Source organism: Mustela erminea, chromosome 3, assembly GCF_009829155.1.
Source record: "Mustela erminea isolate mMusErm1 chromosome 3, mMusErm1.Pri, whole genome shotgun sequence".
NCBI classification, from domain to species: domain Eukaryota; kingdom Metazoa; phylum Chordata; class Mammalia; order Carnivora; family Mustelidae; genus Mustela; species Mustela erminea.
Window position 1 is genome coordinate 136625640 of NC_045616.1, and position 26738 is coordinate 136652377.

The 26738-nt window shown below is 37.7% G+C and overlaps 1 protein-coding gene and 1 long non-coding RNA gene across 5 annotated transcripts in view; one reads left to right on the top strand and one right to left on the bottom strand.

Annotated features, from left to right (window-relative positions):
- Window positions 1-26738, bottom strand: part of SPEF2 (sperm flagellar 2) — a 170274-nt gene that overhangs the window by 96445 nt on the left and 47091 nt on the right. For all 3 annotated transcript variants that reach the window (XM_032337619.1, XM_032337618.1, XM_032337617.1), the window contains 2 exons: window positions 22245-22432; window positions 19679-19847 (listed from right to left, as the gene is read on the bottom strand). In XM_032337619.1, the coding sequence (XP_032193510.1) occupies window positions 19679-19847; window positions 22245-22432 (357 nt within the window). The remainder of the gene's footprint in view (window positions 1-19678; window positions 19848-22244; window positions 22433-26738) is intronic.
- LOC116586993 lies at window positions 6213-13225 on the top strand. Of its 2 annotated transcripts, XR_004284255.1 has the most exons (4): window positions 6213-6387; window positions 7805-7944; window positions 8508-8650; window positions 12787-13225. It is a non-coding gene; the product is annotated as an uncharacterized LOC116586993 (long non-coding RNA). The 2 variants fall into 2 exon arrangements; XR_004284256.1 differs by lacking the exon at window positions 8508-8650 and having other exon boundaries at window positions 12787-13223.

The following is a 26738-nucleotide window of genomic DNA, read 5'->3' on the forward strand; positions in this document are numbered from 1 at the left end:
TCTAATGAAGACATGCAAATGGCTATCAGACACATGAAAAAATGCTCATCACTAGCCATCAGGGAGATTCAAATTAAAGCCACATTGAGATATCACCTTCCACCAGTTAGAATGGCCAAAATTAGCAAGACAGGAAACAACATGTGTTGGAGGGGATGTGGAGAAAGGGGAACCCTCTTACACTGTTGGTGGGAATGCAGGTTGGTGCAGCCTCTTTGGAGAACAGTGTGGAGATTCCTCAAGAAATTAAAAATAGGACTTCCCTATGACCCTGCCATTGCACTCCTGGGTATTTACCCCAAAGATACAGATGTAGGTCGCCAAACTTTGGAAAGAACCAAGATGCCCTTCAACGGACAAATGGATAAGGAAGATGTGGTCCATATACACTATGGAGTATTATGCCTCCATCAGAAAGGATGAATACCCAACTTTTGTAGCAACATGGACGGGACTGGAGGAGATTATGCTGAGTGAAATAAGTCAAGCAGAGAGAGTCAATTATCATATAGTTTCACTTATTTGTGGAGCATAACAAATAGCATGGTGGACATGGGGAGTTAGGAGAAGGGAGTTGGGGGAAGTTGGAAGGGGAGGTGAACCATGAGAGACTATGTACTTTGAAAAACAATCTGAGGGGTATTAAGTGGTGTGGGGGGGTGGAAGGTTGGGGGAACCAGGTGGTGGGTATTAGAGAGGGCACGGATTGCATGGAGCACTGGGTGTGGTACAAAAACAATGAAATCTGTTATGCTGAAAATAAATAAAAAATAAATTAAAAAAATAAAAATGTACAATGGAACACTAAAAAATAGATTTATTAAAAATATGGGATGGGATCTAACTGTACTCAGAGGAAAATTCATAGTCCCATAAAATGTCTGATCTAAAATAAAAAATAAGGGAAACAAACTAAAAATTAAAATAGGAAAAAATAATTTTAAATAAATAAATGAGGAAGGAACTCATAAAAATGGAAATGTTTAGAGAGCAAAGTTACTTTTTATTGATATATTTCTAGAACTTGTCCAGACTAATCATGATAAAGAAATTGCTACTAGTTCTGAACAAAAGTGAAGAATAGCAAGTATCCATTTTGTAACACACAATGAAAGAAACAAGAGATTTTAAGAATACTTAAATTTTTAAAAAAAATCTATTATATTTAAATTCAGTTAATTAACATATATTAATTTCAGAGGTAGAGTTCACTAATTCATCTGTTGCACATAACACCCAGTTTGTTTCCTATAGTTTAGAGTCTCTAATGGTTTGTCTCCTTCTCTGATTCATCTTTTTTCCCCCTCCCTTCCCATATGATCCTGTTTTGTTTCTTAATTTCCATATGTGAGTGAAACCATATAACAATTGTCATTCTCTGATTGATTTATTTCACTTAGCATAATACCCTCTAGTTCCACCCATGTTGTTGCAAATGGCAAGATACCAATTTTCTGATGGCTGGATAATATCCCATTTTATATATGTACCGTATCTTCTCTATCCATTCATCTGTTGATGGACATCTGGGCTCTTTCCACAGTTTGGCTATTGTGGACATTGCTACTATAAACATTGGGGCACATGTGCCCCTTCAGATCACTACCTTTGTATCCTTTGGGTGAATACCAGTAGCACAGTTGCTGGGTTGTAGAGTAGCTCCATTTTTAACTTCTTTTTTCCAGAGTGGCTGTATCAGCTTGCATTCCCACCAACAGTTTAAGAGGGTTCCCCTTTCCCTGCATCTTTGTCAACAATTTTTGTTTCCTGACTTGTTAATTTTAGCCATTCTGACTTGTGTGAAGTGGTATCTTATTGTGGTTTTGCTTTGTATTTTTCTGATGCCAAGTGATGTGGAGCATTTCTTCATATGTCTGTTGGTCATTTCTACGTCTTTGCAGAAATGTCTGCTCATGTCTTCTGCACATTTCTTGACTGGATTATTTGGTTTTTGGGTGTTGATTTTGATAAGTTCTTTATAGATTTTGGATAATAGCCCTTATCTGATATGTCATTTGCAAATATCTTCTCCCATACTGTAGGTTGTCTTTTGGTTTTGTCAATTGTTTCCTTTGCTGTGCAAAAGCTTTTGATCTTGAGGAAGTCCCCATAGTTCATTTTTGCTTGTTTCCCTTGCCTTTGGAAACTTGTCTAACAAGAAGTTGCTGAGGCTGAAGTCAAAGAGGTTGTTGCCTGTGTTCTCCTCTAGGATTTTGATGGATTCCTGTCTCACATGTAGGTCTTTAATCCATTTTGAGTTTATTTTTGTGTATGGTGTAAGAAAATGGTCCAGTTTCATTCTTCTGCATGTGGCTGTCCAATTTTCCCAACACCATTTGTTGAAGAGACTGTCTTTTTTCCATTGGGTATTATTCCCAGCTTTGTTGAAGATTAGTTGACCATAGAGTAGAGGAGAAGATATTTTTAGATGACATATCAGTCATATAAGTATACATTTTGCATACACACACACACACACTGGAATATTACTCAGCCAACAAAAAATGAAATCTTGCCATTTGCAACGATATGGATGGAACTAGAGTATATTATGCTAAGTGAAATAAGTCAATCAGAGAAAGATAATTATCATATGGTTTCACTCATATGTGGAATATAAGAAGTAGTGCAGAGGATCACAGGGGAAGGGAGGGAAAATTGAACGGGATGAAACCAGAGAGGGAGACAAACCATGAGAGATTCTCAACTATAGGAAACAAACTGAGGGTTGTGAGAGGGGAGGTGAGTGGAATTACTGGGTGACAGGCATTAAGGAGGGCACGTGATATGATGAGCATTGGGTGTTATATGCAACTGATGAATTACTGAACTCTACATCTGAAATTAATGATGTACTATGTGTTGGCAAATGGAATTTAACTTTAAAAAAAGATACAGTAATGAAAAAAATGAGTTTCAGAAAGAAATGTTTGTTCAATGTACAAAAATATAAATTTTATAAACAGAGCTAAGTATAGTAGGAATTCAGTACATAATAAGGTTTATATTTCACAGAAACAGAGAAGTAGATTATTTCATAACCGGCACTGGAATAATTTATGGCCACATATTTAAAAAAAATAAAGTTGTATATCCTTATATTTTTTATGAAAATAGATTCTGGAACCAATAAATCATGAAGGCACCAAAATCTGGATTAACATTTATATGTTCCAGGATGGTATTTTTAAGCATGGAAACCAGATAAAGCCTGATAAATTTGTTTATATGAAAATAAAATATTCTATACATTCCCCCCACATAAACATACCTACACACAATTTAAACATAAAGAACAAAAGGAATATGAACATATATACCTTTGACAAAGGGTTAAGAGTCTTAGTTTCTAAAAAGCCAAAAGTTGATCAGATAAAAAAGAAAAATATCCCAATAGAAAAAAAAAGGCACAAAGAATACGAACAGTCAGTACCCAAAATAGAATAAAATGGTCAATGAGTTTTTGAAGCAATGTTCAAATTCACAGAAATAAAGATACCCAAATAAAACAATGATGCATCATATTTTGTCTAACACAAAATAATTAGTCATACTTCTCATTGAATACTGGTGGGAGAGTAATTTAACACATTGATTTATTGATACACAATTCAGCAACATGGCAGGATACAAAGTCAATGTACAGAAATCAGTGGCTTTCTTATACACTAACAATGAAAATACAGAAAGGGAAATTAGAGAATCGATTCCATAGCACCAAGAACCATAAGATACCTGGGAATAAACCTAACAAAAGAGGTAAAGGATCTGTGCTTGAGGAACTACAGTACACTCATGAAAGAAATTGAAGAAGACACAAAAAGATGGAAGACCATTCCATGCTCTTGGATCGGAAGAATAAACATTGTTAAAATGTCTATTGTATTTTCTAAAGTGTTCAAAGTTGCTATAACATCACTATAATAATAATTTAAAAAATTAAAATAATTAAAGACATAAAAACAGATAAGAATCAGGGTTTAATTTATATACAAATTAATTTATATACAAATTATTGAAAACTTCGGTAAGATACTATTTTTTCTGAAGTCACTTAAATGATCTTAAAAAATTATCTTTGATACATATATAAAATTTAGTAACATAAGTAGGTAATATTTCATAATATAAATATTCCATCCACAATCTACAAAGAGTAGAAATTCTTATCATTTGTGATATATTTTAAGATTATTTGAAATTATACTGAACTCTCCATCTGAAACTAATAATGTACTAAATGTTGGCTAATTGAACCTAAAAAAGATTATTTGGAATTAGCACGTACAATTTATTTATCTAACTATTCAAATTTCAAAACACTCTAATGTGTTGTGTCAGTGGTCCAGAACATTATGAATTCAAGATATATCAGCTTATCAGCTTTTTAAAAAAATCGTGTTTAAGTCTTCTCCAATTCTTATTAAAGATGATCCAATTTTTAAAAAAGATTTTATTTATTTATTTGACATAGATTACAAGTAGACAGAGAGGCAGGCAGAGAGAGAAAGGGGGAAGCAGACTCCCTGCTGAGCAGAGAACCCAACGTGGGGCTCGATCCCAGGACCCTGGGACCATGACCTGAGCTGAGGACAGAAGCCTGAAACCACTGAGCCACCCACGCACCCCAAAGTTGATCCATTTCATTAGCACTTTTAAAAAAAATTTTATCACTTGCCCCCAGTCAACTTGCCCCCAACCCCTTTAACTTTGTCTTCTTAGTCCAAATAACTGGGACAGAAAAACATGAGAAATATCCACTGGGGGAGAAAATGAGCTCCCTCAACAACATAGGGCTATCATGAAAAGCAAAGAGAGAACAAAAACAAAAGACAAAGTTCACTATATTTCTTCATAAAACACAAGTCAATTTTTCAACTTCTGCTAATCTGAATTGCCTTATGTCATTTTTTTGTGGGGGGAGGAGGAGGAAAGTCGTATCTTTGTTCTGACTACACATCAGGATATAAATCTTTACATTTGTATATTTACATTAATATATATTCTATGTGACATAGCATAAATATTCATATATGCAAGGTCATATATAAATGTATATATGTTTTATATATGCTCTGTCATATATTAATAAATACATGCCTATATTGTTGCATTTAAATTTTTATCAGTATTCTTTCAATATCTATCAATTGTCTGACAAAAAAATTTCACTCAATATAAACTGACAGATTTGATAAGTGCTATAGAAGATTTACCTGGTTTGGTGACAGAACTTCAGATATGACAACATTCTGGGGTAAAGAAATGCTTTTTGAAACAAATAAATAAAAACACCCCAAAGTATTCATAATAGGTTTTCCTTTAAAATTGGTGGAATTAATTACTAAATAAATATAACTGTATCTGATTATTACTTCTGGTCAAACTATCTTTTCTTTATAAATTTTATTTTGTTTTAGTTTAATGTCTTTGGTTTTTCTAATAATTCTGTGCACAATAATTATATGCATTGTTCAAAACTACCTAAATACTAAATTGCTTTCCATAATCACTGAATTAGAATATATTTTTTGCTTCCACTTTCATTGGAATCACTAATACTTCTAAATTAGACAAGTGATAATAATTTTATGTAATGTGGTCAATCAGGAATGAATCAAATTAAAAAACAAACCAGAGATATTATTCTTTAAAAAAGGCTTTAACACTGCATCAAAACTTATGATGTACTATATGCTGGCCACCTGAACATAATTAAAAAAAAAAAAAAGACACCAAAAAATAAAAATAATAAAAGGCTTTAAGTTCAAGTCCAGTTTTAACTGGAAAGTCTCCAATGTTCTAATGATTTTGTGCAGTATAGTCATTTAATCTCTTCTAAAGGAACCATTCTGGGACTGAAATCAAATGACCGGGGTTCCCATAATAGTTCTGCTACTTATTTGTTTTGTACTTTTGTCAGTGTCTCCTCTTTGTGTAATGATAGCATCTATTTCACGGGGGTGCTGTAAAATTGAATGAAATCCTTGTGTGTGCAGCCTATGTGACTGTGCACTTTAAATGCTTAACTATGAAGTTCTCAGGCTGCTGTTGGAGGCACATAACTGTGTCACATAGGAGGGTTACCAACGGGAGAAACCACATTCAGCTTGCACCCCAATCCAAGAGGCATACATCCTCACAAAGGGATCAGAATAAAGCCCTGTTCCATCACTGAATTAGTGGTAGAATGCGGCCAACACAATGGGATAGAATGTTGACCATGCAGAGAACATTTTCTTTGAATGCTTAGGTTAGGAACATTTTCTTTGAACAATAAGGCTAACCTGTGGAGATAAGGAGATCAAGGATTTGGTGGAACACGTTTTGTAGAACCATCTTAAAAATACAGTTGATAAAATTTCTAAATGAAGACCAAGATAAAGGGTAAGTCAAAGTAATCATAACAGTTTGGAATAAAAACATGGCAGTCAATAAGAGGTCAGAAGAACTGGCAAAAGGAAAATTCAGACCAGAATGAAGTTACTAGTTTAAATACAATGAGTTAAAGAGAGCCATTAGTGAAGAGGAACTAGATTTTCCTTTTTTTTTTTTTTTACCAGATCCCTATTTCACATGGTTGGTTATATCTAATTATGTTAATTATATAATAACATTTTATTAGAGGAAATATCATATAACAAAATGTACCATTCTTATTCCTTCAGGTACTGTTATAAATAGATACCTTACTATTAGTTTCAAGACTCTGATGCCTAGCGTGGACAGTACTAAGTAAGTATCACTTGGTTCAAACTATTGATTTAATGAGATACTTTTTCTGTGTAGATGTGCTTCCTGATACTAGCACTTGATTAGTGGAAATTGTCATATATATATATATATAATAATTATGAATATTTCTTTAAGCAGTAATATTTTTATTGTCCCTGCATAAATACCATCAGTATGCACACTTGAGAAGATACAAGACTCAAGATCCACCAACACCTAGGGGTCCACCTCTCCCTGTGAATTCTTGTCTACCAACACACAGGGACCATGAATTTACAACAGTGTTAACAGCCTCTGCCCTTTGTTGGAAGTCACTAGAAAGTCTTTAGAAAGAGAAAGAAGTTCTTAGGGAACACAACACTTACAGTGTTTTTGACATCTGCTTGGGTGTTCCTGAAAGGCAATGTTTTAATCTATATAATAAAACCAACAATGAACAGATTGTCTTGGTACAGCATGGCCAAAGGACTTAAGATGAAAGTTTCTAATAAAGTGTCTTTGAGAAACACCACAGGTAGTAACTCCACAAAAGGGGGCTATGAACCCTTCAGAGTGCAGCTAATGCACAACCAATGCACTCCATCATACAGATCTTCAAGCTGCCTTAGTCTTGCATCTCCTATGGCTGGCTTTCTCTTGCACACCACTCTGTAAGAAGTGAGGAAGTGATGACAGTCTTTGATACTTGAAATACAATTTTGCTCATACCTTACAACTCGGCGGTAACTCACCCCTTCCAATGTCCCCATAACCATCTGTGCTTATCCACACTTAACATCATGCTCTGGAATATTGTTTTGTTTTGCTTTGTTTTTTTCTCATCTCCACTAAACTGTGAGCACCAGGAGGAAAGGATCTCTATTTTAATCAACTTCATATCTCTAGTACTTAGAATAATGCGGGCACAAAGTAGATAGTCAATACTTATTGACTGAATTAATGGATCAATCAAGCAATCAGTAGCATGGGCTTATGTGAACTGAATAAATGAGTTAATACATGGATATCATTTTAGTAATTTTGATTAAGTACAAAGATGACTTAGATACCAACCCAATTTCAAATCCAGGAACAAGATCAGAAAACGTCATCCTCACAGAAATTATTAAGAATCCACACACCATGTATGAAATGAGCTAATCCTGGAAGCATTTCTAGAAGTCATGGCTGTGCAGGATAATTTTGAGGGAAACTCTCCATTAAATCCAGGTATTCTGTTTTTTTTTTTTTTTTTTTTTTTTTTTTAGTGGCAGCACACAGCATCCCAGTGAAAATGCAGTAAATTTAAATAACTCTTAACTTAGGGACTTTGTAAGAAGCAAGGCCAGAGATTTCCAGGGTCCTGGAGTAGAAAAGAGCAGCCTGTGTGAACGGGTAGATAAGAGCCGCTCTGTGGCAAGCTGTTTGTGACCTCGTTAATTTCATATTTTTAACTGCCTATTTTTCTTGGGTTTGTTAAACTAGGTTGACCCAACCGTGTACCCCTGATTGGCAGATAATAAAAAATAAGCTGCAGGCATTCTAGCTCGCTTTGTGGCAATTGCCTAGGGCTTCCTTACTTTGTTTCCAGGACTTTAATGGGAGTGAGTCCTGTTCTGTTCCAGTTCTGCCTCACTTCCAGCCTCCCGCCTTTGTTTTCATTTTCTAGTCTGGTTCTCACCCAATCTGAGCTTTGATCATTGGAGTATTCAAAGGCCTTGGCTTGAGCCCACCCCTGCCTCTTCCTGTTTTCAGTGACTTCAGGTAAATTATCCTGACCATCTTGGTTTCAGCTCTAAGAACTCAATCCCGGGCACCAGCTCTCCTGGCTGAACTCTGGTCTGGATCTGTCCTGTCTCCTACCAGAAAGCATTCAATGTTATAGAAGCACATTTATGACAGCGGCAACATGGAAAGTCACGTGGCCATATTCCAGGTACAGCGCTTGAGAAATCTGGCACTCAGAAAAAAGACATACTCCATAGACATACATAGGGAAAAACTTGGTAGCTTTCAGAGGCTGTTGTCTCCCTTTCTAAGCTTTCTATCCTCCAACTACCCCAAAATCCTGAGGGAATCTAGAGGAACTGCCGAAATCTGTAAATTAGATTTAAAAATTCCTGACAACCAGCCGGAAACAGGAGAAACAGAAGGGGTAACTAGCTGCCTTATCTAGTGGGGAGTTCAGTTCATATAACCTGGCCGCCAGGTTTCTTGACCACTGCGTGGTGCTTGTTTGATAGCCAGGGTCCAATGGAAAGGATCGATACTGCCTTCTACTGCCTTTGTTAAGGAGGAAGAGAAGACATAGCAGCTGGCTGATGTGTAACTGAATTTTGGCCTCTCGTCCAGGAGCTGTTATAGAAAGGGCTCTGCGCAGGGGCCCAGATTAAAGGTCTCAGAACAAGTTGAAAAGATGAACTGGCCCCGCTGAGTGAACTTGGCAGCTTTTCTGAGTCATCTGACCTCCAGTCAGGTCTGAGTATTATCAGCTTCCTGACCATAACTTCTGGCCAGACAGTCTGGCCTTCAGGTTCCAGAGAAGCAAGGGAGGTGGGGATGTACACCTCACACTAACATTGGTCAGGGAGGTGCACTTCCAGAGAGAAGGTATGCCCCCACACCCTTCTGTGCGAGAGCACACAGACTGGACCATGCCATTATCTACCACCAGGAAGTACAATGTGAGCTGAAGACTGTTCTGGCCAGAAGCAGAACTGAGTCATCAATGCCTGTCTATCAATCAATCTCATGGTTAACTCCAACTCATCAGCCAATCTGAAGAACTGGTCTTAATCAAATTATGGCTTTTACTCAGAAGCCTGATCATTTCTGTCCCAGCAGTAGCCTTCCCCAGTCTGTCCTGATCTATTATTATGAAAACAGATGTGCTTATTTTATTTTTTTTATTATGTTATGTTAGTCACCCTGCAGTACATCATTAGTTTTTGATGTAGTATTCCATGAACAGATGTGTTTAATTCTAGCTTTGCACAAAAGACGACCTAGGGTAACAGAGTCCATCTACCTTATACTTGTTTTTAGAAGGAAATTCAAGTTGGTCATGGTCAATTACCTAGCATGTGGTGCTGAACACTGTCAAAGCTTATAGGCCCACACATGGGGGAGTCTGGTACATCATTCTGCAATCAACTCACTCTAGCTGGTAACAGATCTGGAAATTCAGAATGCTCAGCACTTGCAAACAGTGGCAGTCTTCTTTTCCTAAAACTTTGAGCAACTGATTACTTATGCATTAGGCAGCAAGAATCATGGAGCTGACACTTTGTCTTGTAGGTTTGATTAGTATGGGTAACTGACACTAAGTCATTCTGAGAGATCCTCTGTCCTAAAAACTTACATTTCAGTGCTGCTGAAATTCAGTGACAAATTGGATGTAAACAATAGGCAAGGGTTTCTACTTATTTAGTATTCTGATTTCAGACATATTCACAGTGACTCACAGAGAGGGATTAGTGAGAGATTAGCTTATTTACCCCAAAATGGCAGGTTCCTACTCCTGGCTCCATTCACTGCTCTGGAAAGCCACCAAGGCCCTTCCAAGGCATTAAACGTGACACACCAGGAATTACAGCAGCTGTGTGTCTAGCCCAATGTTTTTCAAAGCACAACTGCCTGGAGCTAGAACAAATTGAGACTCTAAGTCTTGCATTTCTCCTGGCCCCAAATGCCCTTGGATATATACTGGATTTTATATCAGAGCCCTATCTATGCCAGGGCTGCCAAACAATTCTGGTGGTGGTAGCTCTCCTTATAAAAAATAGTAAATTTCATTCCTTAGTCATTCAAATCATGTTCTCTTCATTAGGGAGGTGGTAGTCTTCCTCAAGATAATATAATAATATAATAATCTATAATATAATAATCTATAATAATCTCTGTGCTCTTGCGGCTCAAGTAATTTTCCACAAGCTTCTACATCTGAATTCACCTATCTGCTGTCATTGCTTAGCCAGAGACACATTTGGCTGGAATTTCTCCAATATCACAAAGTGTGTAGACACTATGATTTGGTCTATCTAGCTTGTCACTGAAAAATTCATGTAGAATTTTTCCACACAGAATACCCCCTCTCATAGCAATGGCTACTGCATTCTATTTTCATGACTTTACTGCTAAGGTTGATATCTTAAAGAGGTATGGACCAACAACACCCCCCCCCAAAAAAAAAAGCTTAGAGGGGACTACCCATTGTATAAAAACTATGGTAAGTCCAGTGTACCAAAGAATATGACTGAGAGACCCTAGGCACTGGGTAGGAGGAGTGCAATGGGAGGGTATTCCAGGGGAGAGGGCTTCTAGTTTTCAGCCCAAGACATCTGCCCCACACCAAAATTCAGACTTTCTTAGATCCATTCAATTTTCTTGAGATTAACAACCCCATGTGTTCTGACATGACATGTGTAGCTGACAAGACATAGTTCTAGAGTTCAGATCTTCAAAACCTCTTTTAAAATATTAGGTGGGCTTGGTGATTCACAGACCTGTACCCCTGGGGATAGAGTATTATGCCTCCATCAGAAAGGATGAATACCCAACTTTTGTAGCAACATGGACGGGACTGGAAGAGAGTATGCTGAGTGAAATAAGTCAAGCAGAGAGAGTCAATTATCATATGGTTTCACTTATTTGTGAAGCATAACAAATAGCATGGAGGACATGGGGACTTAGAGTGGAGAAGGGAGTTGGGGGAAATTGGAAGGGGAGGTGAACCATGAGAGACTATGGACTCTGAAAAACAATCTGAGGGTTTTGAAGGGACGGGGGGTGGGAGGTTGGGGTACCAGGTGGTGGGTATTATAGAGGGCATGGATTGCATGGATCACGGGGTGTGGTGCAAAAATAATGAATACTGTTATGCTGGAAAAAAAAATATTAAAAAAAAAATATTAGGTGGGCAATCTGAGTAACTAACTGAAGATAAGCTGGACTAGATGCACAGAAGCTGGCTCCTCTAGTTGGCAAAGTAGGTACAGGATGAACCAGAAAATCAGTGTTAGAAAGCCCAGGATGGCCTGAACCATCCTTTGTCTTGCCTGACCCCAGATGAGAGGAGCCTAGAAGAGGACTGGCTTCTCCCTAATCTATGTCATCATGGGAAAATAAAAATGGGTGGTGGACATTCACTCTACTTTTATTCATCTCAGCCATCCCAAACTCTTTTTCCTTTGCTATATCCTTCTCACCCCTCATTCTATCTGGGTACCAATCTTTGGCCTTGTAAACCATTTCTTTTTTTATTATTTATTTATTTATTTGACAGAGAGAGATCGCAAGTAGACAGAGAGGCGGGGTGGGGGGAGGCAGGCTCCCTGCTGAGCAGAGAGCCCAATGTGGGGCTCGATCCCAGGACCCTGAGATCATGACCTGAGCCGAAGGCAGAGGCTTTAACCCACTGAGCTACCCAGGTGCCCTATAAACCATTTCTTAATTCTGGTCTAATGCCTTGGACTTGATACCTTAATTCAACTTCCTACCATGGTTCTCTAATGGGCTTAGGTTGTCACTTATTCTAGTCATTTTAAAGTGAAATACCCTTTCCATGACCTAAGGTTTCCTTTCATCCCCTCACCCCACGGACAGAAGTCCCAGACTTCTGTCAAACGTACTCCAGCTCTCTGAAACCTTTGATCCACAGCAGTTAGAAGACATCCTTGTTTCTTGGCAACCACAGGCCAAGGGCAACTATGTCTCCCTTTGAAAACCAATACATTGATGTTCTGTTCTGTAAATTATTATCACTATGGTTGATTACATGAATCACACTACTCTAGGGCATACTGGTGACTTCACCAAGACACAGCCACATAATGAAGCTTAGTCTGAAAAATCCAACCAGGTAGCCCTAGTATTATGGGAGAAATTTAGGGGGTTGGAGACAAAACTCTAAGCAAAAGGGAGAAGACACCAAAGTTACGAAATGTATGATATATAAACTAAACTAGAATGATAGTGAGAACATTCTTTTCAATATCAAACTTCTTTTCTAACTATTTGGATGTTGATCATGATTCTCACTACTTATCTTGGGAAGTGTTTGTATTTTAACAGATACCTCTGAAGTCTTAATCTAAAAGAGTGATAATGTGGGGTTATCAGGTACAATGGCAGGCAGAAGTTTCAAAGTAGAATGCCTAACAGAACATCTCAACTAAGAATATGAAAGCAACTGCTTACTCTACCTACTTAAAAGGCAGCTACATTCCTGCATGTCTGGAAACAAAAGATATAAACATATCTTCATCGTCAAAAGACAAGGTGTTAAGAATTCTTTCTCAGCAGGGGATAAGATGCAATAAAACAATTTCACGTGAAAATAAGTTTCCTATACTTGACTGGCAAATATGTACTTTGAGACATTTTATGTGTCCCAAGTAAACATGTGTTCTGAATAAATAAGTCCCTCCAAAATTCATATGTTGAGGCCTTAACTCCACCGTGATAGTATTTGGAGGCAGAGCTTTGGGAGGTACTTAGGTTTAGAAGGGTTTATGAGGATGGGTCCCCCATGATGGGATTAGGATCCTCTTAAGAAGAGGACAGACCAGAGTTCTCGCTCTGTCCATGTAAGGACACACTGAGGTAGCCATCAGCAAGTCAGGAAAAGAGTCCTCATCAAGGAACTGAATCAGCTATTATCCTGAACTTGGACTTTCTGGAACTGTGAGAAGTAAAATTTCCTGTTGTTTCAGCCACCTAGTCTACAGTATTTTTTTATGGCAGCCTGAGCTAATACAATATATATGTCTTAAATAAGTAAAAATAATGATTTATTCACACTCATCTACTAAAATTAATCAGTGTACTTGGATCACTTACCCAGTGATGTCACTTGAGTGATACAGGCTTCAAGTTAATATTCTGTCCATAAGGGAACTGAATTATAATACATTGTGAAGACTGGGTCATTCACTGGGAAACCAGGGAACACCAGGGAACAAGGCAAGAGCTAAGCTGGAGAGTCTATGATCAGAATTTGAGTCTAGAAATCCAATGGACTAATAATAAAGCCTGGAGTTAAAGAGTAAGAACAAGAGAGCATCTGGAGCTTAGGGTCAAACCAATCAGATGAGATTTATGTAGGAAAGAAACAATCTCATGGAGAGGGAGGGGGAAAGACCTTGTAATAAGCCATTGTATAAACAAATTGGGGATGGGTATGTATACATCTTCTGTAGTGACAGGAGTATTAGAGTTAAACCATAACAAACAAATGCATCTTTAAAGTCTAGTTAGTGGAAAATCATAAGTCAAAATTGCTATTGATTAAAAATGTGCATCCAACAGCACATTAAAAAGATTATCCACCATGACCAGGTGGGATTCATCCCTGGGTTGCAAGGATGGTTCAACATTTGCAAATCAATCAATGTGATAGAACAAATCATAAGAGAAGAGAGAAGAACCACATGGTCCTCTCAATTGATGCAGAAAAAGCATTTGACAAAATCCAGCATCGGTTCCTGATTAAAATGCTTCAAAGAATAGCGATAGAGGGAACATTCCTGAACTTCATATAATCTATCTATGAAAAACCCACAGCAAATATCATCCTCAATGGGAAAAAGCTCACAACCTTCCTGCTGAGATCAGGAACATGACAAGGATGCCCATTCTCACCACTCTTGTTCAACACAGTGTTAGAAGTCCTAGCAACAGCAATCAGATAACAAAGAAAAATAGAAGGTATCCAAATTGGCAATGAAGAAGTCAAACTCTCTCTCTTCGCAAATGACATAATACTTTATATGGAAAACCCAAAAGACTCCACCCCCAAACTACTAGAACTCATACAGCAATTCAGTAATGTGGCAGGATACAAAATCAATGTACAGAAATCAGTTGCTTTCTTACATGCTAACAACTAAAATAGAAAAAGGGAATTTAGAGAATCAATTCCATTTACTATAGCACCAAGAACCATAAAATACCTGGAAATAAACCTAACCAAAGAGGTAAAGGATCTGTACTTGAGGAACTACAGAACACTCATGAAAGAAATTGAAGAAGACACAAAAAGATGGAAGACCATCCCATGCTCTTGGATCAGAAGAATAAACATTGTTAAAATGTCTACACTGCCTAGAACAATCTATACTTTTAATGCCATTCCGATAAAAATTCCACCTTTTTTTTTTTTTTCAAAAAGATGGAGCAAATAATCCTAAAATTTGTATGGAATCAGAAGACACTCTGAATTGCTAAGGAAATGTTGAAAAAGAAAAAAACTGGCAGCATCACGTTGCCTGATTTCAAGCTTTACTACAAAGCTGTGATCACCAAGACAGCAAGGTACTGGCATAAAAACAGACACACAGATCAGTGGAACAGAGTAGAGAGCCCAGATATGGACCCTCAGCTCTATGGTCAAATAATCTTCAACAAAGCAAGAAAAATATACAGTGAAATAAAGACAGTCTCTTCAATAAGCTGGGAAAAATGGAGAGCTATATGTAGAGGATGGAACTAGACCATTCTCTTACACTGTACACAAAGATAAACTCAAAATGGATAAAAGACCTCAACGCGAGACAGGAATCCATCAGAATCCTAGAGGAGAACATAGATAGTAACCTCTTCGATATCAGGCACAGCAACTTCTTTCAAGATATGTCTCCAAAGGCAAAGGAAACAAAAGCGAAAATGAACTTTTGGGACTTCATCAAGATCAAAAGCTTCTGCACAGCAAAGGAAACAGTCAACAAAACAAAGAGGCAACCTACAGAATGGGAGAAGATATTTGCAAATGACAGTACAGACAAAAGGTTGATATCCAGGATCTATAAAGAACTTCTCAAACTCAACACACACAAAATGGATAATCATGTCAAAAAATGGGCAGAAGACATGAACAGACACTTCTCCAATGAAGACATACAAATGGCTACCAGACACATGAAAAAATGTTCATCTTCACTAGCCATCAGGGAGACTCAAATTAAAACCACATTGAGATACCACCTTCCACCAGTTAGAATGGCCAAAATTAGCAAGACAGGAAACAACGTGTGTTGGAGAGGATGTGGAGAAAGGGGAACCCTCTTCCACTGTTGGTGGGAATGCATGTTGGTGTAGCCACTTTGGAAAACAGTGTGGAGATTCCTTAAGAAATTAAAAATAGAGCTTCCCTATGACTCTGCAATTGCACTACTGGGTATTTACCCCCAAAGATACAGATATAGTGAAAAGAAGGACCATCTGTACCCCAGTGTTTATAGCAGCAATGGCCACAATCGCCAAACTGTGGAAAGAACCAAGACTCCCTTCAATGGACACAACGGATAAGGAAGCTGTGGTCCATATACACTATAGAGTATTATGCCTCCATCAGAAAGGATGAATACCCAACTTTTGTAGCAACATGGACAGAACTGGAGGAGATTATGCTGAGTGAAATAAGTCAAGCAGAGAGAGTCTATTATCATATGATTTCACTTATTTGTGGAGCATAAGAAATAACACGAGGACATGGGAAGATGGAGAGAAAGGAGTTGAAGGAAATTAGAGGGGAAGATGAATCATGAAAGACTATGGACTCTGAAAAACCATCTGAGGGTTTGAAGGGGCGGGGGTGGGAGGTTGGGTGAGCCAGGTGGTAGGTATTATGGAGGGCACCTATTGCATGGAGCACTGGGTGTGGTGCATAAACAATGAATTCTGTTACACTGAAAAGAAATTAAATTTTTAAAAAATGTGCATTACAACACACACTATAGAGTAATCCAACAACCACTGCAACCTCAACTGGTCATGAATTTAAACATTAAGTTTTCATTAAAAACAAAAATCACAACAATTAAAAACATGAACAGCTTGCAAACAACATAGATGATCCTTCTTCCAAAATGGTATTCCAACTACAACTTGTTCGTGGGCATGCACAGCAGATCTCCATAAATTGCCAGGTGCTTTGTGGCAGAGACTTAGAAAAAATCCGTGTCTTCAAGAAAGCATGGCCAAATTTTAGTTTATGAAGACCAAATTTTGGTAACTCCCACTCATTCAGTAGGTAACTGCTAAAAAGCAGTTTCTATAGGGTGCCTGGGTGGCTCAGTTGGTTGAGCGACTGCCTTCGGTTCAGATTATGATCCTGGACTTTCAGGATCAAGTCCTGCTTTGGGCTCCGAGCTCCTTGGGGAGGAGCTTCCTCCGACCTTCTCCTCTCTCGTGCTCTCTCTCACTCATTCTCTCTCAAATAAATAAAATCTTAAAAAAAAAAAAAATCAAATACTGTGGGATTCTGGGTAATTTGCCAGTAAGAGTCATAAAAAGGACCTGCACGTTGGAAAGTTTGGGATTTACTAGGAGGAGTCCACTGCACAGTAAAGAACCACTGGCTGCTGGGTGGGAGCTGTGCTGGAACAGCTTTGGCTCTTACGTAGTTGGGCTCCTGGCTTAGCCTGCTGCCCATAGGCCACTGAAAACCCACCATAGGGTTTTCAGAACTGCTCCCCACTCTTGGATGAGTAGTTCATGGGTATCCTGTAACAGTGGATGTCTTGGCTGCTCCATGAGGCTTCCTTCTTGGACAGATAGATGATGTTTCTGGCCATACTGTTCTTGAACTAGACCTCTCTCATGTGTATCCAGTTTATAGAATGTGATGATTTAGGAAATGATGTTAAGCAATGAGGTTCAAATCTTAGTCTCTATAAATGATATGTACATGAGTGAAAATTTGTTTTTATGTCTATTTCTAGTTGTAATATTCAAAAATTTTAAGCATCCTAGGTTACGCTGACAGACCTTTAAAAGTGTGGGCCTGAAGGCCCAGTGTATCCATTCTTTCAGAATGCCGGATCTGGGCGTATCAATAGATACAGTATGATAAGTATGCTAAGAATGTAAACTCTTCAAAGACTAATTTCTAAGTTATGCATTTACTTGAAGGATTAAAAATCCTGAGTATATTTAGCAATGATAAATATGGACAATGGTTTCCTTTAGCTAAGACGCTGATTGTTGCCTCTTCCTCCTACAAAAAGTTATTTATGCCAGATGATATAGTTTATAAGTTGAGGCATTTATTTTTTACCTGCAAGAACATGTGAAAAGTTTCTGAGGAGAAAAAGCTCTAAGAACAGGGAGTGATAAGAGGATGGTTTACAGTAATATCCTAACACTTGTGCATCATCTCTATTCCATCATGTAGTCAAAGGGAACAGAACATATAAACATATATCAGAAATCCTAGGGTACTTTTCATTTTTAGGAAAACAGCAAAAACTATAAACAAAATAAAGTATATTGCTAGACGTTCACATACTCCTAACAAAAGTTTATAATTTCCTGCAAAAGAAACATACCAGCTGCTTCAGGATGTGGGTAAGACAAGCATGTTCCTGTGGTAATGATTTCCCAAACAAGAAAAAAATTAGAAAGGCAAATCTTTGCTAAGCTGCAGACTACCAGGTCTCCTGATTTATGAAAGCAATAAGAATAGAGGAGATAGAGCTGTTTAAGAAAAAACTTAGAAATAAATATTCTATAAATTAGCAAAATCTGTCAAATAAAATGACTTTTAACTTACAACAGGAAAAAATAACTTCACATATTTTAATATCAGAGCATTTATTATGCAAAAGGATATTTTAGGTTAACACACTAGATTTACTATATTCCACAACCATACTAAATAAATATGCATGTATATACTATAAAGTTCTAGCTAATTCTTAAATAAAAGTTCCTTTAATGATATAAATAGAGACACATCCAGTTACAATGATGTACATTTGATTTCTCATTAGCTTACTTCATCATTTTATCATAAATTTATCTTTTTTAATTTTTCAATTTTACTTTAAGTAGGCTCCATGTCCAGCATGGAGCCCAGCATGAGACTCGATCCCACAATTCCAAGATCAAGACTAGAGCTGAGATCGGAAGTCAGATGTTTAACCAACTGAGCCACCCAGGCACCCCTATAAATCTATATTTCACACTTTGCCCTATTCATTGTCATTCATTCATTTTATCCATGCACCCTTTCAACAAATATTTATTTTGTATTTGGTAAATATCAGCAAATGATTTGGTCAAATTATTCTTCCCTCTCCCTCTCTCTTTTTTTCATGTTGCACTTACTACCCTTCTAAAACTCATTCGGTGATATAATAGTGGGCCTCATTCTTCATTTCACTGATGCCTATTTACCTAGAACTTCCATCTGATAGCTCTTAATTTTGTATCTTTCTTCCTAACGGTGCAATGAAATGCAATGGGGAGAGCAGGCTGATGAGGAAATAAATTTATATGTATTATTTGTATCCAACATGCAGTGCACTTGACTAAATATTTAACACATATTATCTTAAATAAGTTTCATAACAACAAAATAAAATAAGTATATTAATATACCCATTTCATAAATTGGGAAATTAAGTCTCTCCCAGGCTTCCCAAGGTCTCACCTTGGTGGGCCTGACCCAAAGTCTTTTAAGCAGCTCTTTAAGCACAAGTGACACCCATTACTTTTTCAAATCTGAATAAAGCTTTGTTTGAATCTATGGTACTCCTAAATCCAGAACTTCTCCTCTTTCATATGCCTCTAAAAACTATATACAATTTAAATAAATTACTAAAGAAATACCTTTATGCAAGGGTTTTTGTAATGAAGGTATACAGCTCATACAAAGAAAATGCTAATAAATAAGATAAAATATTTTAAAAATTCTATAATCTATCAGCCCTCACAATGTATTATGTTTTATTTTTTTTCAGACCACTCTCTGACTATTATTAGGAGTAATAGATAACAGATTATGAATAGGCTAGGCATTTAAAAATTAATATATAAATATAAATTAAATAACAGGGAAAAGGCAAATATGAAATGTTCATTTTTATTAATAAGGATGAAATGACACAACATCACAAAATTAATGTTAGAGAAACACCACGTTATGTTGCATTCTCTCTCATTATGCCACATTAGTAAGTACCTTATATTCTTCATAATCATTGTTATCGAGTAAGTCCCTCTTCTCCAGTTCTGTAAGTTGTTCCGCAGAGGGCTTAGCTGGTAGATGCTTAATAGAAGCTTGCTCATATATGGGCTTTCCATTAAAAAACAGTTCCTTCCAATCATGCATCAACTTATATGGAATCATACTATAGCAAAAAAGATTTAAAAGAAAAGTAGAGAAGAATCGCTGTTTAGTCCAATATATATCTTAAACCTTGGCTTTTACATTATTAAATTTATTCCCTACTGTCTGCTGTTTGAGACTGGGGATCCCACTTACTATTACTTATATTGCTAATGGCTAGAGAACGTCTCAAACTTAGTAGGTTTGAATGAATCCATGTCACCTCAAGCCACTGATTCTTCAAACTTTCATACTGACTGTGCACTAACAGAACAATATGCCTGAAAATAATGAGTGCTATCCTAAACTTGGGTTTTTTCTAAAACAATTCCCAGCCATGACATTAAATGGCTGTGCAATCTTAGGAAATCCTTTAAATGCTGTAATATCACTGTCTTCCTATGCAAAATGAACAGACTGAGTATTTTCCAAAGCCCTTTTAGGATGACAGTTGGTTTCTATATTTGCAATAATTTCTAATAGAAAAGTCAAATGTATGGTGGTTATATTGTCATTGTATATTTGATGACCTTCAAAATTATTTTTCAGTAACTATTTCTATTTAAATCTGATGAAGGCTTAAGAGGTAATCAGGACAGCCTGATGGGAAGATAGTTTCAAGAAGAACAAAATGCAAAGGAAGGAAAGAGTCTGACATAATTCTGATGTATTTCTCTAGAAATAGACTAGAGCTTGAAATTACAGCAAAACAAGTAGTATTTCATTCATTTCATTTTGATACATGCCACATGGATGAAACTTGAAGAGGTTAGGTTAAATGAAATAAGCCAGACACTAAAACAACAAATCAAATATGACTTCATTTATATTAGATACCCAGAGTAGACAAATTCACAGAGATCAAAAGTAGAACAGAGGTTTATCAGGGGCTGTAGAGTTATTTAATGTGTATAGCACTTAATGTGTACAGTACAAACTTAAGTTTGGAATAATAAAAAAGTTCTGGAGATAGATGGTGGTGACAGTTGCACAATAATGTGAATGTACTTGTGCCACTGAAGTGTGTTTCTAAAATGATTGAAAGGATAAATTTTGCATTATGTATGTTTTGCCACAATATGAAAAGTAGTATTTCAATTAAATGTACAACTTCAAATATAATCACCTTATGTTTCCATTAATAAAATATTTACAGTTGCTAAGGGTTACTTTGTAGAGATATGAAAGTTTAGAAACTGATAAGCTCAGCCATAGAAATAATATAACATCAGAATTATTGAAATGGCATTGGTTTCCTATGGTGGACGCAAGTGATTAATAACTTATATATTGTCCAAAACTTAATCTTACAGTTACTTAATTAACATCCTACTATCTGAATATTAATAATTTAAGAAGCAGTCTAAAAAAGTCAGTTCTTTTGACTTGGCTGATACCAAAAATTTACCTGTGCTTTAGAAAAAAAAAAATACTGATAATATCTTGTAAGTAAGGATGTGGAGAAAAGGGAGCCCTTGTGTACTGTTGGTGGGAATATAAACTGGTGCAGCCACTGTGGGCAATAGTGGGTTCTCTAGAAGATCTTAGTCTAAGTAATTTGAGATGTATACACATTTAACTGGGTCACCTTATCTGTGCCCTTGTGGAATCCCTTTCACTGAGATCTACTGTGATGTCATTCCCATTTAGCTTTCAGCAAAGAATATCACAAGAAGTAAGTCTATTAAGCCAGATGATACATCTGCTTAAAAGATGCTGCTGAGGACATTCTCCACTAGATTGACTACACTACTCAATGTGTCTTAGGTGAGGGTACCATATAAGTGAACTACTGTTCTAAACTGAGTGCCAAGAAGAGATATGTATTTTGTAAAGAACCAGATTGGAAAATGGAAAACACATGACAGGTTGTATTTCCCTTTTTACTTTGGCTACCAGGAAGCTCAGGTAAAATTTTGCAGCTCAGTTGCAGCAGCTACTGCTGCCAGTATAACCATGTTCCAGTTTATTGCTTGTTCTTAACTTTCTACTTTAATTTGGATTTTCCTTTGTTCTTATTCTGGCATAGTATTAATATATTTTGTATTGTTGACTATTTCCTTCTAAGTGTATTAATTTCTTTTAGAAACAAATTGCAATAAAAATAAATAGACTTAATGACCAGTAAAATAATCTTCAAACAATTCCAAGCTTTTAGGAAGGTCCAAGTATTTCAAATAAATTATCATAGTCATCTTAATTATAATCTAGACACAAAATTCAATTATTAAAAGACATATGACCTGAAATAAGGCTCATGTGGGATGAGTTAAGTCAGTAATCCAGGCATCCTGGACCCCACTGCTTAGTATTTTTTTTAAGAAAAATTATTGTCTCTCTGAGTGTCTACATTACTGTCTTATCCTCTCTCATTTCCTGTGATGTCTCTACTGTAATGATTATAAAAAACAACACTTACTTATTTGTCAACATCCGGTAGTCTGCCACCTTAGTAGACAAATCAAGTATTTGATCCAAAATTACTGCACATATTGTGTAATGCTTTCTGTAACGAGCCTGAGCTCTTTCCACAGCAATCTGTTCATGAATTTCCCTCTCTCTGATGGCTTGTTCCTCAAAATCAATCTTGGCTTGTCTGGCCAAAGCCTAAGAACGGCAAAGACATTTTTAAGTCAATGTAATTTGCGATGATTCACCTGAAAAAAAAATTATCATTTCAATAGGCAAAAAAAATCTCTAAATAGAATGAAACCTCCTTTTACACCAAGAAAAAAATCACGAAAGAGCACTTTCTCCTTATTAACTACTGAGTATGATGGCAAAGACGTATTAGAAATATTCCATCTTTAGTGTATCTTACCAGCAAAATAGAATACAGAGAACAGTGGTATAACTGTGGAAAGCCCAATGAAGACTAATGATAAATTGGATCTTAAGTGTTTAAAAAGAAGACTTGAGTTCATGGATTGCAAATAGAGGCAGGGATCACAGAGAAACAGGCAAGTTTGTGTCAGACTCTAGCACAGCTGGCCCCTTCCAACCCATTTTAGGAGCCCTAACCTGATATATCTGCTCTGCCTGGCCAGTGCCCCCATCTTTTAGTGAGAGAGTTCTAGGATACTGATTTTGGAAAATCTCTGATATTACTGGCTTGAGAATATCACACATGAACCACAAATGTTTAATGTATTTAGACAGTAACAACAGCAAAAAAACCCATTCTGCTCCTATAGCCTTAATAAATTGGTAAAATTCACTCATAGAGAACAGTTATTTCTGCAGAAAGTAATGAAATACAGTTTGTTATGACCCTTAGCTTCATTTGCACTATTATTTTGTTTAGAGAAACCCTCTCTTCACACAAAGAGCAAAGGTCACAAAGCATGACTAAACGCTGTTTTTCAAATAGCTATCCCAGCTCCTGGAGAAATTCTATCGTGGGCTAACATGCTCCAGAAACCAGACTTGCCTCCAGTAACTTAACCCAATGAGTGTAAAATGGAGGTGAACTTGGGCCTTGGGGGAGCTGCCATCAGTCAAGCCCCAGCCTGTATACAGAAGTCAAGTCCTAAGCTCCTAGTCCCAGCCCCCCTTAAGCCCCATGTCCTCAGCGTGAAATGGGGTATTAAGAAGACTTGGCATACACAGAAAAGTTTACAAACTATCTTATCGGCAAATATTTCTTGTGATACTACTCACACATGACTAAATGCCTGACAATGGACTATGGCCTTTGTCCACTGAACCAAATAGAAGGTTTGTTTGTTTTTGTTAGTGTTTTATATTTAGTTTTTCTTTTTATTGGGAAAGTGATCAGGCTGGGGTGGCCCCCGAGGGCAGTCCTGTCCATTTGGCAAGTTCAGGAATCACCAGAATTTGTTATTGTTGTGTTTTTCTATAGGTCCCGACTTCCTGGGGAAAGCACACCATTTCAGTAGGAAGCTCTATGGTATGTTCATCACCTGTGAAGAGGTCTGATGAAGAGGAATCTAAAAGAGCAGAAGTAGCCAGATGAGAACTTGTGTGGTGACAGGAAATGGGGTGTGAGGTTGCTCGACTCAGAGTACCTGTAAATCATGTGGAAATGTTTCGCTTGGGAAGGGACCCAAGCCTTACAGGGACCAGCGTAAAGATCCTCGCCAGAAGGCCGCAGCTTTCACCTTGGTGCTGTCTCCTTTCCTCCCTCCATGCCTTTCTTCCTACTTTTTAGCTACTAGTTTTCTAACTTAACCCAACCCCACCTCCCTGTGCTAAACCCACCACCATTTCCTGTCGCACTGCAGCAAATTGGGTTGAAGCCCTAAAAAAAGAAAGAAGGAAAAGGAAAAAGGAAGTCTGTAGGAGGTAGTCAATCTCGGTTGTTATGGGCCCAGACTCTGGAGTCTGCTAGAGCCAGCTGTGCTCCTGCCTGTACCACTGACAGTAGTGTGTGAAGGCGAGCTTTCTAAGTCTTGTTTCCCTTATGTGCAAAATATAGACAAGGGTAGCGTCCACTTCCGACAGCTGTTGCAAGAATTATATGTACATGTGATAAACACAGCTCAATGCTGGACTCACAATAAATGCTCAAAAAATGTTAAATATTATTATAATTAAGTACTATTACTACTAATAGGTAGAATAGAAATTTGAAATCAGAAACAATCTAGAATAGATACTCAATTATCTTGAAGGATGAGATAAAGAGATTTAATCTAAATACAAAACCAAAACAGACAAAAACTGATGATGGACAACACAAAGTTCTTTCTCTCCCTCTCTCCCTTTCTGCACTACTGCCCCCCACCCCCCTGCCCCACCCTGGCCTTTCTTGAAATGTACTAGACATTGGCCTCAGCCCTGGGGAAACAATAGTGAGCAGAAGCAAACATGATCCCTTTCCTCACGGAGCTTATGTGCAGTGGGAGGGGCAGTGAAAGCCTCACAATGACCGTAACTTGTACAGTGTCATCAGGAAGGGTGATGGAGTATGGGCTTTCACAGGAGTCCTGGCCTAGATAAGAAGTGGCCTGTGCACAGAGTTCTGGAAGATGAGGAGTAGCTGGGGAAAGATATGAGGGAAGAAGGGGATAGCAGAAGAAATGACTTGTTCAAGGATCTGAGAGCAGACCAGTATGGCCAGAGTCCAGGAGACAGACAGGAGCAAGGTGTGAGCAGGGATCTGATTGAAGAGAAGCCATGGGTGGGTTTTTGAGTATGAGGCCAATGGTCAAATCTGAGAGTCAAGAAGGTTCCTCTGCCTGCACAATGGAAAATGATTTGTATAAATTATCTCTAATTTCGCCTTCCTTCTTTTCTAACAGGTCCTTTTTACCTCCTGCTTCAGGAAATTTTGGCAAGACAGAAAAGCAGAAGCTACTGGAAACTCCTCCTCACTTTAAAGGACTCTCCCCAAAGGCAAATTAATCTTGGTCACTCCAAGGGAGTGGAAAGGAGGGAAGATTCTGGGAGCAAAGAGAAAGAGAAAAAGATGTGCACCCACTTCTTGGCACTTCCTGGGGAGCAGAAGAGCCTCAGAAGGGAACATGTGAGGGACCCATGAAAGCTGGAACACCCTCTACGAAAACATGTGCCACTGGAGGCAATGTGCATGGTCTGGGGCAACTCGGGTTTCAAGGACAGCAGGCTGGGCCTGGCCCTGAGGATTGCAGTGTTTCCCTGGTGACTTGGTCTGTGACCTGGGGCACCATGTATCTGTGCATCTCTATGGCATGTACCCCTGGTGACTTGGTCTGTGACCTGGGGCACCATGTATCTGTGCATCTCTATGGGCAGAGGTTTGCTGGACTTCAAGCTTAGGCTGATTTAGAGAATATAAAGAATGTTATATCCCAACTGCAGTTGCTAATTCACAGCCACTCAAAATGGACGAAGGAGACCACTGTAGTAATAGTTGTAGTCGCAGCCATAGTCATATAGTAATAGTAGTAATAGTAGCAGAGACTGGGTTGGTAGTGTAGACCTGGGGAAAAATGGACAAATTGAAGAAATATTTAGTATGTGAAATGGACAAGACAGTGATGTTTTTGATATGGAAGAAAGGGTTGAACAGGATTTGAGTGGATCCTGATGTTTTATACTCGTATAACCGAATAAATAATGTTGCCATTTATGAAAATACAGAAACTTGAAAAAGAGCAGTTTAGTAAGAAGGGTCATGAATTTGGCTTTAACATGTTGAATTTAAGGTGTCACTGGGATATAAGAGTAGTGATGTCAGAAAAGCAGTTGAGTACGTGGGTCTTTGCTGTAGAGGACAACGTATAAATCTATGAGTCACCTATCACAGCGATTACATACCCTGGTTGTGCATTAAGATATTGTCTGAGGAAATAACACAGAGCAGCAAAGAAACAGGCCTAGAACTAAGCTTTAAGGAAACCTGGCATTAAATGTTTTGGTATTAGAGGAGAATGAGCCAACAAAGAAGGCCAAGAAGAGGCAGCCAGTGAAGAAGGAAGAAAACCAGGAGAGCATTTCCATAGCAGAACTCAACAGAAAGGGATCACGTGATAGTAGACTAATAATTAATATTAATAATATGACATATTACTAATAGCCTCTATCCTTAGCAGACTTTTTATTTTTTAGTTTTTAAAAAAGATTTATTTATTTATTTGAGAGAGAGAATGCGAGCCGGGGGGAGGGGCAGAGGGTGAGAATCCTTAACAGAGTCTCCACTGAGGCTGGAGCCCCGTGCAGGACTTGACCCCAAGACCCCAAGATCATAACCTGAGCCTAAATCAAATGTTGGATGCTTAACTGACTAAGCCACCCAGGCACCCCACCTAACAGATTTTTTAAATTTTAAGAGGTTTAAAAGTACTTCTAGAATTCTCCCCCTTCTCCTACCACAAACAACAAAAACTACAAGAACAGTAGCAAGTAAAAAAACAATTTTTAAAAAAGTCTCTTCTCCACAATAAGAAAGCAGTAGAACGATCTGCTGTGG